We start from the raw sequence: 18562 nt of genomic DNA on the forward strand, positions 1-18562 counted from the left end.
CGGCGGGTGTGCCAGTGGTCCGAGGGGAACGGCGAGTGTTTGGTACAGCTGGGCTGTGACGCCTTGCCTCGTAAGTGTGTACCTTGTGTCAGGGTGGGAAGGGGGAACAGACACTTTCTAGGCTTTTGCCGAGTGCTAGACTTGTTTCACAAGTCATAAATATGTATAACCTTCTTTCCAGAAGTCTTCCTAATAAGAATTTAACCCATAGAAAGAATTCAACAGTAGGGGGAAGAAAACCTGTCTGTGGTAAAATGTTCTTTTCTTTGTCTATCTGCCAGAGTAAGAATTAGAAACTTGAGATTGGATTCGTAGAAATACTTAATTTACTGTCCTTATTCCTGTATGTCTATATTTCTAGTATAAAAACTGGAAGAAAAAAACACACAAATTTTTACTAGGGCTGGAAAAATTTAGGATGATTGTATTGGTCAAATTTTTAACATTAATACAGTGGTTTAACAGTTGTGAAATGATTAATTCTTCTTAAAACATTCGACTCAGGGTTGATCGGGATGGCAAATGCTATACTGGAGTCCTCTGTGGCTTGGGGTGGAATCCAGCTACAGGGGCCCCCATTCTGCCAGAGCATGACATCGAGCTGGCGTTTGATGTTCACTTCAACGTGGAGGATGTTGTGGAGGTAAGAGCGACGTCCTTGTGATTGTGCCTTAGTCACTCCTCTCCTGTTTTGCTCATACGCCCATTGGCAGCGCAGTGTGACACTCAGGGGAGCCTGGGAGTGCCGGCGCTTTCTGTGTGCACTGGGCAGGCGATTCGAGACTCTGGGTGTGTGTCAGGACCCACAGAACTGTCCACTGTGAAAGAGTGGACCTTTAATGTATGGATTTGAAAACACACCCCATGCCCTGCGGGGTTGGAATGCAGACAGTGACAAAGGAGTCTCACGGTGACAAATGCAGACACAGTCACACTGAAGGGGTGAGGAAAAGAAAGCCTTGGAAAATGGTGTTTTGACTGGAAACAGCAAGGCTGCAGACTGGAGAAACTGGGGTGCACACCGTGCTCTCGTGCAGTCGATCTCATGGGCGTTAACACTTCCTGACTGTTCACGCGTCACTAGGGTTGAACAAGTAAGTCCATAGGTGTGAGAGCCAGCTGTGTAATACCGGGGAGGGGAGTCACGATAGGCAGGGGAGGAAGGCACGAGTGAACCCGTGGTCCTGGATTAGAGTCGGAGACATGGGTGCTCAGCTGAGTACGTACAGAGGGATAGATGCAGAAACAGCGACAGGTATGTGTGTCTGCGTGCGCTCACGTGCATACCTGCATCATCTGGCTCTGTGAGGGCCTAGAAGCAGTGACACCCCAGTGGCAATGAACAAACACCCAGATTATGGTTTCTAATAGGATTGATTCTCCATTAAAACGAGCCAGGGCTCAGTGGAGAAATGGCTGATCCTAGGGCTAAGGTAGGGAAAACACAAGATGAGCCAAGCCTGGAGCTTCTTGTAATGCCAGAAAGTAAGGATGTTCTCCAAAAACAAGGGGATGGGGAGCAGGCCAAAGGGACACAGGGGCCCCCCTGAGAGAGCTTGCACTGGCTGAGGCTGGAACAGCAGGAGCACTGAAATTAATAACAGTGTTGGATTACACCCCCAAGTGTAAAACATCTGTGTGTACATACGGATGCAGGTAAGTGACTCGGTAACCAAGTGGAGGACAGAAGACGAATCTGCCCAGAATTCCCAGGGCAGCGTGTGGGCACCCCTGTCCCGGAGGGCGGGCTGGGCTTTGTGACCTTCTGCCACCCAGGAGAGAAAGGGAGAGGGACAGCCTTCACCGGGGGGCAGCCTGGCAGACACGGCCTCAGCTGAGTGACCAGAGTGACTGTCACGTGGCATGTCACAGCAGCATGAGAAGGGCGCCTCGCCCCTGTCTGATCATGAGAAAAACGTCAGACAAACCCTAACCGGGGACAGTTTGCCAAATACTTGACCAGAACTCCTCAAAACTCTCAGGGTCTTGAGAAACTGTCCCGTACCAGAGGAGACATGGCAGGTAGAGTGTGGTGCCCTGAGTTGGACCCTGGAGCAGACATAGGGCATCAGTGGGAAAACTGGTTGAATCCCAACGCAGCCTGGAGCGTGGTCAGCAGCCGTGCCCAGAGCTGGCGTCTCGGTGGTGCAGATGTAAGATGTTGGCAGGAGGGCCCTGGCGCAGGGCGTGCAGCGTCTGTGCCAGCCTTGCAACTCCTAAATGCATCTAAAATTACTCAAAAACATAAAGTTTATTTTAAAACTGTGACAAAGACTGGCTACAAAACAGCACGTGGTACCTTGGGGGCAGGATGCGTCTCATGTACACATTACCCACAAAGTCAGAGGAATGTGTGTGTTGTAAGTCACAGCTGCGTCACCCCACGGTTAAACTCTGTTAAATTTTAATGTAGAAGTTTAAAAAGTGTGTTTATACTGAAAGGTCTGAACTTTTGTTGCTGGTTTTTAATTTTTTTCTTTTGGTACTACTTCTTAAAATATGATTGTGGTTATCGATGTTATTTCTGTTGTTTTAATAATTTCCCCAGAAGCCATATTGATGATAGTTATAGAATACTAACTCTGAATGCTATGAATTAATAAAATTCAATTGTAGTGGAGCCATATGAGTACTTATTTTGCCATTTATTTATAGATTAATATTCTCAGGGCTGCTGTTAACAAGCTAGTATGTGACGGGCCAAATGGATCTACGTGTCTCGGGCCAGAAAGAATTGCGCAGTTACAGGATAACGCTCGTCAGAAACTCTTAGGGTAAGTCCTGTGCTGACGTGGGCTCTCTCCTTCCAGCTAACTTTCTTAGCTGCCTTGATTGTGGACGTTTTGAGCTGCTCAGTAGATGTGGCAGATTGATCATTGGCATTCCGGTGCCAGAGGCAGCCTGTCGGAGGTGTCAGGATGCCAGCGTCCTGTGGAAGTTGGACAACTGGGAGAGGATGCAGTGCAGGGCTCACGTCAGGCAGCGTGGGCAGGACGTAGGGAACCCGCACCACGGCCAGTGGGCACCTGAGGAGTGAGGCAGGGAACAGGACCTGCGGGCCGAGTGGGGAGTGGGGCCCTCTCTCTGCAGGGAAGGAGCACGCTGACCTCACTGTCCTCCCCCCAGCCATGCCTGTCACCTCTTGCTGGACTCTCTGCTGGGGTAGCCCACGAGCCTGCATCAGCACGAGGGCCCAGGGAGGGCCAAGGACAGCGGGCTGGGGTCATGGGGGAGCAGAGAGACACCCTGCCCACCCTGCCTTGCCTGCCTGTCCTGGGCTGGCCGGGATCTGGAGCTGTGTGAGAGCAAGTGGCATCTGGTGTCACGGTAGATTTCCTTCCCATACATTTTGGGTGGATTTCTTTTAGTTTACTAAGCACTTTAAAAAAAAGGTATTAAATATATAAAGCTGCCTTAGACATTGTAGGAAAGGCCAATTTAAGTTTTCTCTCCTTCTTTTCATAAAAATATCTTACTGTAAAGTTTGTATTGAAGTTTAACCTACATGAAGGGCACAGGTACACGCACGTGTGGCCAGCACCCAGGTCAGAAACACTCTCCTTCGTGTCTGCTCGCAGCCACGGTGATTCTCTGCCCTCCAAACCAGAGTGACGGTATCCTGACTTGTTACGCCATAAACAGGGTTGTTGTTGTTTTTAACAATCCAGTGATTGTAGTGAATTTATAGTTGTACAATCCAGCAGCAAACCATTTCTATCATAAATATGGCAGGGAAAGAGGGTCTCATGCCTGTAGCCTGCCGGCCCCCTCTTGCCAGCTAAGAATGGATGCTGGGCCTGGAATAGTTCCTTCCCATGAAATCCAGGGTCTCGTAGCCGGAGTGGGGCGTGTTGCCACGTGTGGAAGGCTCTTCCCTGTTCAGATGCAGCGTGTCCTCCTCTGTCTTGCTTAAGCATGTGTGTCACAGGACATCTGGCCAACCCCACCACTGTGGGGGAGGGGACAGGGTCCTCCTGCTGTCTGCCTTGGCTGGGGAGGGACCTGCTGGCCATGGGGACAAGTGCCCACCACGGAAGCTGGTCTTGCTCTGTCTCTTCTCTGTGTGAGCAAAGCCGCCTTCCAGCCAGTGCTCACCTGTGCGTGTTCTCCCTGGTGACTCTGACGCCAAGATGCAGGGCAGGCGCACTCAGGCTTCTGGTAACAGCCAACAGGTGCCACTTGCCCAACAAATATTTGAAGACAAGATGGCAGTAGTGTTTGTACAACTCCATGAATTTACTGAAGCTATTAAATTGTGTACTTAAAATTGCTGAATTTTACGGTATGTGAAGTATACCTCAATAAAGCTGTTTTTAAAAACCCAAGTTCCTCCTGCCCATTTGCACACAATTCCTGTTCCCACCTCCAGCCCCAGGCAACCTCTGAATCTGCTTTCTGTCTCTATAGATTTGGCTTCTCTGACATTTTTATATACATAGAATCATGTTTTCTTTTAATCTGGTTTCTTTCACTTAGTATTTTTGAGATTTATCCATGTTGTAATGTGTTTCTTTTTGCTAAACAATAGTCCACTGTTTGCATATACCACGTGTGGTTTATCCACTCTGGCCTTTGTTTTGTTCTGTTGGTGTATGTCTCTCTTTATGCCAGTGTTACTGAACCAAACCAGGTTCGTTTGCCCCGGGGCAATGGAGAGCCAAACGGCCACAGCACTTTTGAGGGTGGGAGGAGAGAGAGAGAGAGAGAGAGTTATTGCCAGGCGGCCCAGCAAGGAGACAGGAGGCGGCTCCAGTCTGCCTCCCCGTACCAGCCTTAAGGCAGTATCTTTAAGGGAGAGATTTGGGGGGAAAGGGGGGTTCGGAAAGTCCTCTGGGTATGTGCAGTTGTCTTTCCATGCTGCTTCGTGGGTTGCACGTGCAAGTTCAGGGGAGTTAGTGGGAACCGTGGTGGAATCTGGGCTGTGGCATCAGCAGGCTTGCTCTGTGCGGACTCTAGTCAGCCACATTGTTTCCAAACAATTTCAACCAGGGTCCTTACCTTGTAAGCAGAGAGAATTTCAACAAGCTGTTTTTTCCTTATCTGCCATCCTCTAAGACCAGCTCAAGAATTCCTGTTAGTCACCAGTTTATTTAACCTTTTGGGGCACAATTTCACCAATACTATACTGTCTTGACTGCTATAGCTTTACAGTCAGTCTTGAAATTATGTACTGTCAGTTGTCCAGTTTTGTTCTTTTTCAAAATTATTTTTACTGTTCTATATCCTTTTAGTTTCAAATAACTTTGAGGATCAGCTTGTCAATTTGTATGGAGAGCCTGGCTGGAATTGTGATAGGAATTGCCTTGAAGCTGTGGGTGAACTTGGGGGAATGGCCATCGTAACAACATTGAGTCATTCTTTAGCTTTCTCTTAACACCTTACAGGTCTCAGCGTGCTGGTGTAGTCTTGTACTTTTGTCAGATTATTTCGAAATGTTTTAGTCCTTTTATGCTATTGTGAATGAAATTATTTTCTTAATTTTTGAATTACTTATTTCTAGAAATGAACAATTGCTTTTTGTTAATATATATTGGTCTTTTATGCTGTGACTTTGTCAAACCTGTATACTGGTTCTAGTTTTTTGTAGATTCTTTAGGATTTCCTGCATACAGGATCATTACCACGATTATGAACTACCATTCTTTATCTCTGATAATATTTCTTGTTTCAGGGTTTGTTTGTGTGATGCTAACACAGCCACTCCAGCTCTCTTTAGTTACCATTTGCATGGCATCTTTTCCTTTCCTTTTACTTACAACCTATTTGCAATTTTGAATTTTTTTCAAGTATTTTTTTCTGCCCTATGGCTGCTCTCCTCTCCTTTTGGAAAACACTACATTACACGTATGTCAGTATGCATACATTGCACATGTGTTAGTGTGCATAGACCACATGTGTATTTATTACACACGTTAGTGCACTAACATTAAACGTGTTAATAATGCATATTGTCCCACTGGTCTCTGAGGCTCTGGTTATTTTTCAGTCTTTTTCCCCTTTTTTCTTCAGATCAGTTAATTTCTATTGATCTGTCTGTAAGTTTGTTGATTCTTTATTATGTGATCTCAGACCCTTACAGATGCTGATCCGCTGCAGGACATTTTCCATGTCGGTTACTGTACTTTTCAACTCTAGAATTTCTATCTGGTTCTTTTGTATAGTTTTTAATTTTCATTGAGATTATCTTTGAGTGATTATGATTGCGTTTTCCCTTAGCTCTCTGAACATCCTTACAGCGGCCGCAGTGAGGTCTGTGTGTGCTGACCCCACGTGGGCCTGCTCAGTGGCTTGTCGGCTGCCCTTTTCTTCCTGAGTGTGGGCCACACGTTCCCGTGTCTTTGCATGTCTCCTAACAGTTTTTGTTGAAAATGAGCCTTTGCTTTTTGTTGTTAGTTTTGTTTAACTTTAGAAACTTGCTTAGACTTAATCTGTAAGTCTGCCCCCCACCCATTTGTGAGGTCACTGATACCTGGGTTCTGTTTCGGTTTTATTCTCATTTTTATTTTTTAGCCTAGCTTGTGTCTGCAGTGCTTAGCGCTCAGTCAGTGCTAACCAGGAGTTGTGCTTAAAAACCTAAGCCTGCAAGGCGTCTGCCCTCACCAGTGGATGTGTGTGTGCATTTAAAGTTCAGGCACTTTTTAACTCTTTCCTGGCTTGTATTTTCCCAGGGCTTCAGGTCTTTCTCGTGCATGTGTGCGCCCTCCTAGTTGGCCAGGGACATGTGGAGAGCCCACTGGCTGTCTTGGCACTCTGTGTTTCTAAGAGCTCCCTCTTCAGTGTTGGGACAGTTTGTTGGTATGCTGCTGGCCCCAGGTGGCCTTGTGACCTAGGGCTGGCCGAGCCATGGGCCTTCTCCATTCACTTCCTGCAGTTGCTGTTTTTACTGACACGCTGGAGGCCTGAGGCTGTTTCGCCCTCTGCTCCAAATCGAAGTGAGCTCTCTGGCAGCAAAGGCTCTGGTTTTCGGCGAGCCTGGCCCTGGCAGCACAATGGCACCAGGCTGAGCTGGCAGGTGCTCGGTGCGTGGGAGCAGCTCTGGGCGAGGACCCCGCAGGCTCCATCTTCCCACCTGGGGTTTGGCAGTTTTTCTTGAATGAATGCATCTCAGCTTGTTGTTTGCCTTTGGTTAATTTCCAGAGCCTTCAAATGGTTGTTTTTTTACAATTTTGTCTTGTTTTATTAGCGTTTTTGGGAGGGAGGCTTTGTAGAGCTCTTTACTTCTCATTGCTAGAATTCCCTCTCTCTTTACCTTTTCAGTTGTCGATATTTCCAACTTGTGGCTGCTTAAGAGTGAGGATGTGAAGTGTCCTGTTACATTTCACAGAACTTGACTCAGTGACGCAGTGACTGTGGTCATGGAGCATCCTCGACTGGTTGCTAAGGGAACAGAGGGCAGGGTTGGCCTTACCTCCTGCATTCCATTGCTTTCTGTGTTTGAATGTGCAATAGATTAAAATTATTTTCTGATCATAACTATGTAAGTTTTGACCTTTTAAAAATTTATGAGAGTTCTAATTCTGAGAGAAATGTATAAGGTTTAAATATTTTTTTTAAAAACTCACAGCAGTGTTTTCAATTACTAATGTATAATTAAGATAACTTAATTTTTTTCAAAAATTCTAGTTTGTTCTGTCAGTTGAAACCAAGAGAGAAGGTTGTTCCTAAGTGGCACGAAAAGCCCTACGAGTGGAATCAGGTGAGTAGGAAGCAGGTCGCCCTGAGGATGAGGACACGGGCCCTGGTGGGCCGAGGGCGGGAGAGCAGAGACAGGAGCAAGGTGGGGGGTCCTGGTGGTGAACGGCGGATGCCACAGACCAGAGGGGCTGTTTCTGGGCATTATCTTCCATGTAATGCCTTGGCAGAAGTCAGAAATCAGGCTGATTGCCCTGTGAGTTGGCAGAAAATGGGAGGAGTGTCTGCATTGGTCCCTTGAGCTTGTAGGGGTCTATGTGAAACCCTCTTTGGCCATTCCTGTCACTTGGCTGGCTTATTTGCTTTTAGGTGGCATTGCTTGTTGTCTTGATCTGCTCAGGCTGCTGGAACAAAGTGCCACAGTGGGGAGGTGGGTGGCTTATGAACACGGACTTCGGTCTCTCCCAGTTCTGGAAGCTGCGAGGCCTGGAGCAGGGTGCCAGCATGGTTGGTTTTGGTGAGGGCTTGCAAACGGCCACCTTCTCTGTGTCCTCACATGGCACGGGGAGAGCCCCAGCTCTCTGGTGTCTGCTCTTGCAGAGGCACTAATCCCATCCCACTCTTGGGACCTCATCCACCCCTAATCATGTCCCAAGGCCCCCCACCTCCAAATGCCATCACGTGGGGGCTTAGGGACTCACCATAGGGACTTGCCAGGACTAACGCAGCTGTGAAACAGGGCAGGGCCATGTTAGGCTCCTTGACATTTCTTATCTGTAAGGCTCTGAAAATTGAATAAAATGTGACTTCAGGGACAGGAAATCGGGGAGGAATTCGAAGCTTTAGTTCTAGAGCCAGGCACATCTTTACAAGCAATCCTGCTGGGGCAGTAGTCCCCGTCACTCTGGCAATTTAAGCGAGATTGTGCTTCTGGATATTGTTTTTCCTTCCTGCGCCTAAAAGCCTCCTCAACTGTGAGTTGAGTGGCATCCCCCGTGCCGTCCACTGGGTTCCCTTTGTGGCGCCCTCCGGGCTAGTCCACTGGAGCCAGCTCTGTTGTGTGCACAGAGGGAGGTGGCACCAGGCACAGTGACTATTGAATCCGTCAGGGGCCTCTGAAGTTGCTGTAATAGCAGGATTTAGTTTGAAAGCAGAATTTCATTTCCAGGTTGGTATATTTTAGAAACTTAGATGTTTTAACTATAATGATGTTACTGTTCACATTTATATAGGGAATATATGGGAGTTTTAGTAGAGGTTGCTATATTATTAAACATGAATTTAAAAGTACATAGTATAAAATGTGAGACTAGGGAAGTGTTCTGTAAATATTTTTGGAAAACTTAAAGTACTTTCTGCTATCTTATGTCTGTGTGTGTGTGTGTGTGTGTGTGTCATGTCATTTAATGTCCAGAAAAGCCCTGTCGTAGATCCTCATTGGACCCTCTCTCTGCCCGCTTAGGTTGACCCTAAGCTGGTCATGGAGCAGGCTGAGCGGGAGGGCAGCCGAGGGAAGAACAACTTCCTGTACCAGCTTCACAAGCTGGTCGTGCTCAGCGCCTGAACGTGCCATGCGAGGCAGGCGAGGCTCCATCTGCAGGCTGACTTCGTCTGCGTCTGAACACGGGTGCTGCGGCCCAGGTCTTCTCCATCCGGTTCCTGTTTCCTTTGGGTGGTCGTCGGAGAGTGGTGTTTCTGTTCAGGCGGGAAGGATCGGGAATTCCAGTCTTTTCTGGAAACAGAAATCACCATATTAAATATTTTGGGAAAAATTTTTCTGACAGAAGACTTTATTTGGAAAAAGAGCTGCATTTTGCTTAAATTTGTTAAGGTAAATATAAGCAGCTATTCTACATGTAAGTTTGCAGAATGCCGTTGTATATCCTATTCTGTTAGAGATTTAAACCCGGCGCATGGGAAAAACCGGACTTCCAGTTTACCACAAGGGAAAACTGTGGTTTTCTTAAAACCATGTGGTGTTTTCCGATTTTCTTTTTTCCATGAGGGAAAGTATCTAATTTTGGTAAAACTTCAGTTTTGTATATTTAAGATTTTTAGTGAAGTTGCAATTCTTGGTCCATGTTTTGGAAATCAGAGAGATTACCTGGCAATAGTGTATCTGTGTCAAAACAATAAAAGCATTAAACAAAGCTGCTGTTTCTGACGGTTTTTAGTCAGAGGAGATTAAAATGTATTTTGTTCCAGAAATACCTGAATTTATAAAACTGATACAAGGATATAGACCTCTTCTGAAAAGTCACCTCTTAGTAAAGGTTGGTCTGGAGACAGAGCCCTTGTAAATACAGCAGTGGCAGATTCGGCACGTGACTAAGCCCGTGCGCCAATGAGCAGCGGCGGATTCGGCGCGTGACTGAGCCCGCGCGCCAATGAGCAGCGGCGGATTCGGCGCGTGACTGAGCCGCGCGCCAATGAGCAGCGGCGGATTCGGCGCGTGACTGAGCCCGCGCGCCAATGAGCAGCGGCGGATTCGGCGCGTGACTGAGCCCGCGCGCCAATGAGCAGCGGCGGATTCGGCGCGTGACTGAGCCCGCGCGCCAATGAGCAGCGGAGGATTCGGCGCGTGACTGAGCCCGCGCGCCAATGAGCAGTGGAGGATTTGGCGCGTGACTGAGCCTGTGCGCCAATGTGAGTGGGTGAGTCGAAGCATCAGAGAAGTGTTCAGCCGAAGCCGGCTTGTCCCAGGAGGACAATTTGAAGAATGTGGGAAAATATGAGAAGCACATGTATTTGGGCAGCAAAGTGGGATCATAAACAGGAGCTTGTGTAGAGGCCTCGGACAACACCACATCTGGGGGAGCATCTGCAAAACTGGGAGCCCAGCCCTGTGCCGGGCAGCTGCGCTGGGGCTCAGGGTCAGCTGGATGCCAAGAGGGAAGAGAGCTGAGGCAGCTGCAGTGGACAGGCAGCACCCGCCTGCCACTGTGTCACTGTCCTTCTCGGAGTCACAGCCCTTAAACCAGTGATAAATCCCGTCTTCCCACTGGCCACCACCCATCTTTTTACTGTCTCCATAGTTTGCCTTTTCCAGAATGACATATGTTTAGAATTATACAGTATGTAACCTTTTCAGACTGGCTGCTTTCACTTAGCGATATGTATTTAAGGTTCCTCCGTGTCTTTTCAAGGCTTGATAACTCACTTTTATTGCCAAATGATATCCCATTGTATGGATGTACCATAACTCATTTTCCATTCACCTATTGAGGGACATCTTGGCTACTTCCAGTTTTGGGCAATTTGAGTAAATCTGTAAACATTTGTGTGCAAGTTTTTGTGTGGATATGAGTTTGCAGCTCATTTGGGCAAATACCCGGGGATGTGATCGCTAGATCATTTGGTAAGAGTACGCTTAGCTCTTCCAAAGTGGCCGTACCATCGCGCATTCCCGCCAGCCGCGTGTGAGAGTTCCCGTAGCTCTGCGTCCTCATCAGCATTCGGTGCTGTCAGCGGCGTGGATGTTCGCTCTTCTAATACACGTGCCGCGGAATTCCAGTGTTTTAGTTCGCACTTCCCTGATGACATACAGTGCGGAGCATCTTTCATGTGATGATTTGCCATCTGTCTGTTCTCTTTGGTGAGGTGTCTGTTCATATCTTTTTACCCTTTTTAATTAGGTGGTTATTGTTGAATTTTAAGAGTTTTTTGTATATTTTGGATGTGTTTTATCAGATAGGTGTTTTGCAAATATTTCCTCCCAGTATGTGGCTTACTGACAGGGACCTAGTGGGAAGAATACATATTGCTGGTGAACACAGGAAATGTTTTACCTGCTTTTGGAAGTCAGTGTGGCAGCAGCTGTGGAAATGGAAAGCGGACTTGCTCTTCACTTGGGTGTGTGACCACCCGTGCAGTGCGGCGGTCCCAATGCTGGGAAGGTGACCGCCTCCCGGAAGGGCGTGTCCAAGCCCGTCACAGCGTCCGCGTCAAGCAATACTGTGCAGCCACTTGGAGAAGGAGTTGAGAGTTGTAGCTGTTAACCTGAAGAGATTTCTACAGGATACCGTGAGAAAAGAAAGATGCAGATGTGTGCGTCACACCTTGTGAAAAAATCAGTAACCTGAAACCCACGTGTGTGTCTGTCTGAGCCTGTGCTTGTGCATGTCTGCCTAGGATTGAGAGCACAGAGCAGCATGTGGAGGATGTCACAGACAGTGACCTTCGTCATCCGAAGGGCGATGGTCGGACTGAGTGGCAGTGAGGGTGGGGTGAGAGTGGGAGCCGCGTAAATGGGGAGAGAGATGCTCCCAGGGCCGCGCACGTCTGACCACACTCACCCGTCATACGAACTGGAATTCCTGAATTGTTACCTGTGGTAGAATTGATCCTGCATTTCTTCCTCTCTTCTTTAGTAACAGAGTCTGGTTTTATTGAGAAGGCAGCAGTGTGCCTAGCTAAGAGATTACATGTCCCTCGGTCTCTTGCAGCTAGATTTGGCCATGTGACCAGCTCTGCTCCATGGGAGGAAAGTAGGAAGTTGTTAAATAAAGCTTCTGGGAAAGCTGCTTAAAAGAGAGACAGGCAGGTGGTATGGGCCCTTTTGTTTATTTAGATTTTTTTCCTGCTTCCTTCCTGGAATGCAGACCTGATGGCTAGAGCTTCAGCAGCCACCTTCAACCTTGAGAGGACCTTGAGAATGGAAGCCACCCACAGATGAAGGCAGAATCTGGATTCCTGTCAACTATGGAGCCATGCCACTAGCCCTGGACTGCCAGCCTGCAGGCTGCTTTTATGTGAGAGAGAAATTAACTTTGTAAAGCCTCTGTTATGCTTGGCCTGTGTTGCAAGCAGCCAAACATAATTCCTGTTTGATATAGTATATACTACAAAAATCAACAACAACAACAACAACAAAAACCCAAGAAATTAAAAGAATACACATTCAGTCAACAAAGTGCCAAGCTGCAGAGGAGTATTAAAAGTCAAAGTTAGAGACCAAAGCGGATGGACATATCCTAGATGATGCTCGGTTATGGACATTTGCTTCCAGGCTATTTATTAGACTTGCCGAGATTCAAAGTAACTCTGACCCAAACCTGCTCACCACGCTGAAGTCACCAGGCTGACTTACTTATAGAAGTATAGACAATATCCAAGTCATCAGAATCCAAGCAAGCAAGCTTTCTTTTTTTTTTTTTTTTTTTTGTTGAGACAGAGTCTCACTTTGTTGCCCAGGCTAGAGTGAGTGCCGTGGCGTCAGCTTAGCTCACAGCAACCTCAAACTCCTGGGCTCAAGCGATCCTACTGCCTCAGCCTCCCGAGTAGCTGGGACTACAGGCATGCGCCACTATGCCCGGCTAATTTTTTCTATATAGATTTTTAGGTGTCCATATAATGTCTTTCTATTTTTAGTAGAGACGGGGTCTCGCTCAGGCTGGTCTCGAACTCCTGACCTTGAGCAATCCACCCGCCTCGGCCTCCCAGAGTGCTAGGATTACAGGCGTGAGCCACCGCGCCCGGCCGCAAGCAAGCTTTCATTAAGCATTTTCTCTCTGCACGGTACAGTAGCCACCCTGAGGAATGCAAAGCTGTGTGTGGCTCGGCCCCTCACAGCAGGTTAATACCAAAGCTAGAGCCCGCAGCAGGGACCTGCGGTGGAGCCCGCGGCAGGGACGGGCGGTGGTGCCCACAGGGAGCACATGGCGCAGCTTCTAGGCATTTTCGATGAGTCCCTGGATTCACTCCATACTGGAATAGTTACCTTAGCACATTAGCTTGAAAAGGCTTTTTTTAAAAAACAAAAGATGCCATTATAACCTCAGAGAATGACATTCATGTGTCACTTGATGGGGCTACATTCTGAGAAATGTGTCAGGTGATTTTGTCTTTGCATGAACACCACAGAGTTTACTTAAACCTGGATGGGGTAGCCGGCGACACACCTGCACAGCATGTTACCGTGCTGCTCACTGTCGGCAACGGGAACACGGCCGTGTTTGTGCATCTGAACATAGAACAGGCACAGTAAAAATGTGGTATAATTGTGTGGAACCACCGTTGTATGTGTGGTCTGTCATTGACGGACACGTCAAATGGCACATGACTGTAGAATAATGTTGACATCCCACAGGCAAGAACTTCATGGGAATCTTTAAATTAGACTGTGCCTTTGAAGACCTGTATTTAGAAAGTGGCATATCATCTCTCAACGTTTTCTGCTGAAATCGTGTTCCACGACGGGCACGGGTCTCAGTAAACCAGTCGAGACCAGGGACCAGCTTTTCCCTCGCACCGCGGCAGGTGTCAGTGGGGGAGGACGGCGCTGCCACCTAGTGTGTTTCTCCCAGAACTGCAGGCTGTGCCTTGGGAGCCGTCAGTCTTCGCAGGCAAAGCGTGAAGCTTGTCTAATACTGGCCTGCAGACCATTAATAGTGAATCCCTCAGAATTGGGAAAAAACCAACAATGGGAAACATTTATGGGAAGTAATGGCAAGTTACAAAAGCAGAACTTCTTCCAACTTCACGGAGTATGTTTATAGAGAATTTGGAGAGCCGTTAGAGTTACGTTGTTTGTTTAGTATTGGTTGTTTAAGCTTATTGTAACATTGCTTGGTTTGGGAGGGTGTACAACTAAAAGGTACCACCAGGATAAGAGCGAGAACTTCAGCACTGATGGTCTCCTGTGTTCCCTGCTTTTCCATGCACTCGTCAGTCAGAAGTTCTTTTCTCCCCTTTGGAATCGGGGCATAAGTTGCAGGAAAGTGTGCGGCTCTGCCGTAATGCAGTGATGTCCAGGCGTTCAGACACCCCCGCGACCATTAGGAAGACGGAACATTTCGAGCACCCCGGAAAGTTCCCCCGTACACGCAACCACACTTCTGATTGCTTTCATCATAGGCTAGTTTTGGCGGTCGTAGAAGTTCATCTAAATGGAGTCCTGTAGTGTATACTGTCTCGTGTCAGGCTGCTTTGGCTCAACGTGATGTTTTTGAGGTTGTGTTGTTAGAGCAGCACAAAATGGAATAAAATACTGTAAGTCAATAATTCGTTATCCATTATATAAATATACCACTTCCTTAGTCTCCTACTGATGAGTATTTGGAGTCTTCTGACTTTTTACCTATTATGAATGAAACGTCTATGAACAAGTCTTTGTAGATAGATACATGTTTTCATTTTTCTTGGGTAAATACCTTGAGTTGCAGGATTTCTGGGTCACAGAGCAGGTGGTGGTTTAACTTTGTAAGAAACTACCGAATTCTCCAAAGTGGTTGTAAAACTTACACCCTGTGCTAGTTTGAGCTCAGCTGCAAGCCACCCTTCTTCCCTGTCCGTCATCGTAGTGAAGCGGGTCCCTGGAAACCTCCTTTCCCAGCTGGTGCGGCGTCAGCCTTGCCATAAGGGCGCGGGAGGGACCCTGCGGGAGGAAGGGGCTTCTCTTCCTGGGCCTGGTGCTTTCTTTCCCCCAGCAGGCGTCCTCCCCGCTGGGCCCCGCAGCCAGCGGTTTCCTGCCCGCCAGTCCCAGCCTTCGCACCTCAGGCCACGCGGTGGCCGCTGCCTCCCTTCCAGAGAGGTCCAGGTCACCCTGGGGTGCTGGGGGGCTCTTCCAAGTCTGCTCCTCCTGTGGGTGTTGCCTTCAGTCCTGGGGTGGGGGCCGCCCCACATCTTCTCTCCCTATATTCTTTAGAATTCTTTTTACCCTTCTTAGCAGTTAATCGCCTCTTACTATCAATAGTTAATTCTTTATATTAAAATTTCTTCCTTTGTGAAGTATCTGTCCAAGTCTTGTGCCCACCGTTTTTCCTGTATTTTTATTGAGCTGGAGGAGTTCTTTATTCAGAATGCAAATCCTTCGACAGATACGTGTTCTGCGAACATTTTCTCCTAGTCTCTCCTTGCCTGTTCACTTTTTTAAAATTGTGGTGAGAAACACAACATGAAACTTACCATCTCCACTATTTATGAGCGCACAGCTGAGTAGTGTTACGTATGTTCACACTGTTGTGAAAGAGACTTCTGGAACTCTTTCATCTTGCAGGTGTGACACTATATACCCCTCGAACAACTTCTCACTCCCTCTCTCAGCCCTGGAAACCCCCTTCCGCTTTCTGTCTGGGTCTGTTCTGCGTTGCTGCGACAGAGCCGCTGAGGCTGCGTGATTCACAAAGAGCACATTTATTTCTCACTGTCCTGGAGGCTGGGAAGTCCCAGATCGAGGCACCGGCGTCTGGTGTCTGGTGCGGGGCTGGCTGGTCTAGCACCACACCGAAGACCTCCCTGTCCGCACTGTGGTGGCCGCTGTAATGCCCCAGCCGGCACCCTCGGAAGTGAGGGTTGCTTTCCTCCAGCTCCTGGGCTGCTGGGAGATGGCCCTCAGCTGTCAGCGCTCTTTGGGGGTCTTCTTGCCCAAGCAACACTGCCTTACCTTACCCGCCCCCCCCATCACACGTTCCCCCAGAGGAAGCTCGTGTCCAAGGACGGACCCGCACATCAGTGCCTGGAGCCGCGTCTTGTGCTCTCGGAGTGCCCTGAGGTTCTGGGAGGGCAGGCTCAGGCTGAGTTCCGTGCACCATGTGCCTGCAAGAAAGGGCCCGGGCCTGGCCTCGGGGCCACTGCTGCCTGCCTCCTGGGGGGCTGTGGAGTCCCGCGTCTGAAAGAGCAGCTCCCTTGCAGTTTCCCAGCATCTGCGCCCACCAGGGACCTCTGCGGTCTCAGGCAGGAGAGAGTGGCCGCATCTCGGAGGTGCCTGTAATGGCAGCGCCGGGAGGGTGGGGTGGGGGGACCCGTCATGCATTCGCACACCCCCTGGGTGGTCTGACCTGCTGAAGAAGCCCCCAGCTCTACTCGGTGCCCTGCCCAGGCCCCAAGACCCTCTTCCCCTACCTGAAGTGTCTTAGGCCACCTCGTCCTGTGTCCCCATGCACCTCTGCTCCCCTCCAGCCCACGGGGCCAGCCGCTGTCAGCCCCTGCCTCACACGCTGCCAGCAGCCCAGGAGCCCAGCTTGCTGCTCACCTGCTGTGGGACCCCCTCTGTGCCTCAGTCCTCCACCTGCCAAGTGGCAGAGTCACCATCTACCTCAGTGTGGCTTCAAGGATGACGAGAGTCCGTATTTGTCGGGAGTGTGGAGCAGCGCGTGGCCCACGGTGGGCACCGTGAGCGTTTGCCGCAGGGTAAGGAGATGAAAAGCCCGAGGCGGCGGAGAGCACCCTTGGGCCCTCCCCTGGCACCTACGGGGGGCCGGCGGCCTGGCCCTGCCCTCTGCATGCGTCCTGAGCCCCCGCTTGTCTGTGTGGGGCCCTCGGAGCTGCGCTCGCGATCTGGGAGGCCCCCAGCCTTGAGGCAGCAGTAACCACGTGGGGACAAAGGCCACCCCAATGAGTGGCTTGAGGACACTGGATGTGGGCGTGTTCCTGTGGCCCCTGCGCCTGCCTGCCGCCCGTGCGCCTGCCTGCCGTCCGTGTGCCTGCCTGCCACCCCTGTGCCTGCCACCCCTGTGCCTGCCTGCCGCCCCTGCGCCTGCCTGCCACCCCTGTGCCTGCCACCCCTGTGCCTGCCTGCTGCCCCTGTGCCTGCCTGCCGTCCCTGTGCCTGCCTGCCACCCCTGTGCCTGCCACCCCTGTGCCTGCCACCCCTGTGTCTGCCGCCCCTGTGCCTGCCTGCTGCCCCTGTGCCTGCCTGCCGTCCGGGGACGTCACACGTGGCCAGCGGGGCCTTTCCCCAGCACACACAGCGATGAGTGGGCGACTGACGCAGTAAAACTTCGTTTACAGAAGCAGCGGCAGACTTTGCCCGTGAGTTGGCTGGCCCTGGTCTAGACCAGTGGTTCTCCAACCCGCGCTTGCATCGGCATCACCTGGAGGGTATCAGCGCGGACTCCTGGGCCCCACCACGGAGTCTCTGAGTCGGGAGGCCTGAGGTTTTGCGTTTTCCGCAAGTTGCAGGTGATGCTGCTGTGCCAGGGCTGCTGGCAACCGCGCTTGGACGAAGGTGCGGAGAACGCGAGCCAGGCCGGGCCAGGGAGCAGGGGAGGCGGGGAGTGGTGGGGCCCGTCGGGACCAGCAGGCGGGGCAGCAGGGACGCCCTCCGCCTCCCCCAGTGACGCCCCCCACGGTGACCCTCCCCACAGCCCCGCAGGGAGGCCTTGGTCTGGGGTGGGGCCCAGAGTGCATTTTCTAAATGCTCTGGGAGGGGCTCGCGTGAGCCCCCTGCTCCGCCTGGAAGCAGCCGCCCTGGCCGGGCTGCAGCGGGAAGTGACAGAACGGGGGGGGGGGGGGGGGGGGAGTGTGAGAAGGTTCCTTGGGGCCCCAGAAAACGACATTCTCTGAACAGTCTGAGGAATAAAACAGATAATGGCAGGGCAGGCAGACCCTGGGGGATGGTCGGGCCTCCTGCTGCTCCCCACACACCCTGGTGTCGGGTCTGGGCGATGTCAGGAGTCCTGCCCGGTGGAGGAGGAGCCGGGGGTCCCGGAACAGCTCCCTGCCCTGGGGGGCCGACACCTGCACCCTCGGAACCCCCTGTCTGTGGGGAGAAGTGAATCCTCTGCCGGCAGGGGCGATGCCCACAGTGCCCTCCAGTGGGACTTTGTGGCCCCTGCTGCAGCGACCTGGGGTCAGGTCACCGACACTTCCATCTCGCTCAAGCCCAGTCACCTGTCGGCACGCCCGGGCACTTCCTGCCTGCTCTCCTCCTGGCCTCTGAGCCAGGCGTGGGGCTCAGGCCAGGGCCATGTCTCTGTTTGCACTCCTAGGTGACCTCACTGTTCCCATGACTTTAAACGTCACCCCCGTGCTAACTCCACAACACACAGCTGTGGTCTCCTCTGGGTGGCCCTGGTGCCACCTCACACACGACGTATCCAACACAGGTTGTGTACCTCCCATACCCCAAACCCGATTCCCACAAGTCTTCTCGACTCAGGGACCACACCCCTGTCCGGCACGCTGCTCCGGCCAGAGGCTTAGGGGAGTC

At 50.5% G+C, this 18562-nt stretch overlaps 1 protein-coding gene across 1 annotated transcript in view; it reads left to right on the plus strand.

Annotated features, from left to right (window-relative positions):
- Positions 1-9357, plus strand: part of TDRD9 (tudor domain containing 9) — a 105459-nt gene extending 96102 nt beyond the window's left edge. The window contains exons 33-36 of the mRNA XM_069490541.1: positions 505-643; positions 2656-2774; positions 7624-7696; positions 9095-9357. Coding sequence (XP_069346642.1) covers positions 505-643; positions 2656-2774; positions 7624-7696; positions 9095-9196 — 433 coding nt within the window. The 3' untranslated portion in view covers positions 9197-9357. The remainder of the gene's footprint in view (positions 1-504; positions 644-2655; positions 2775-7623; positions 7697-9094) is intronic.
- Positions 9358-18562: the final 9205 nt, after the last annotated feature.

Source organism: Eulemur rufifrons, chromosome 2 (assembly GCF_041146395.1).
Source record: "Eulemur rufifrons isolate Redbay chromosome 2, OSU_ERuf_1, whole genome shotgun sequence".
Lineage (NCBI taxonomy): Eukaryota > Metazoa > Chordata > Mammalia > Primates > Lemuridae > Eulemur > Eulemur rufifrons.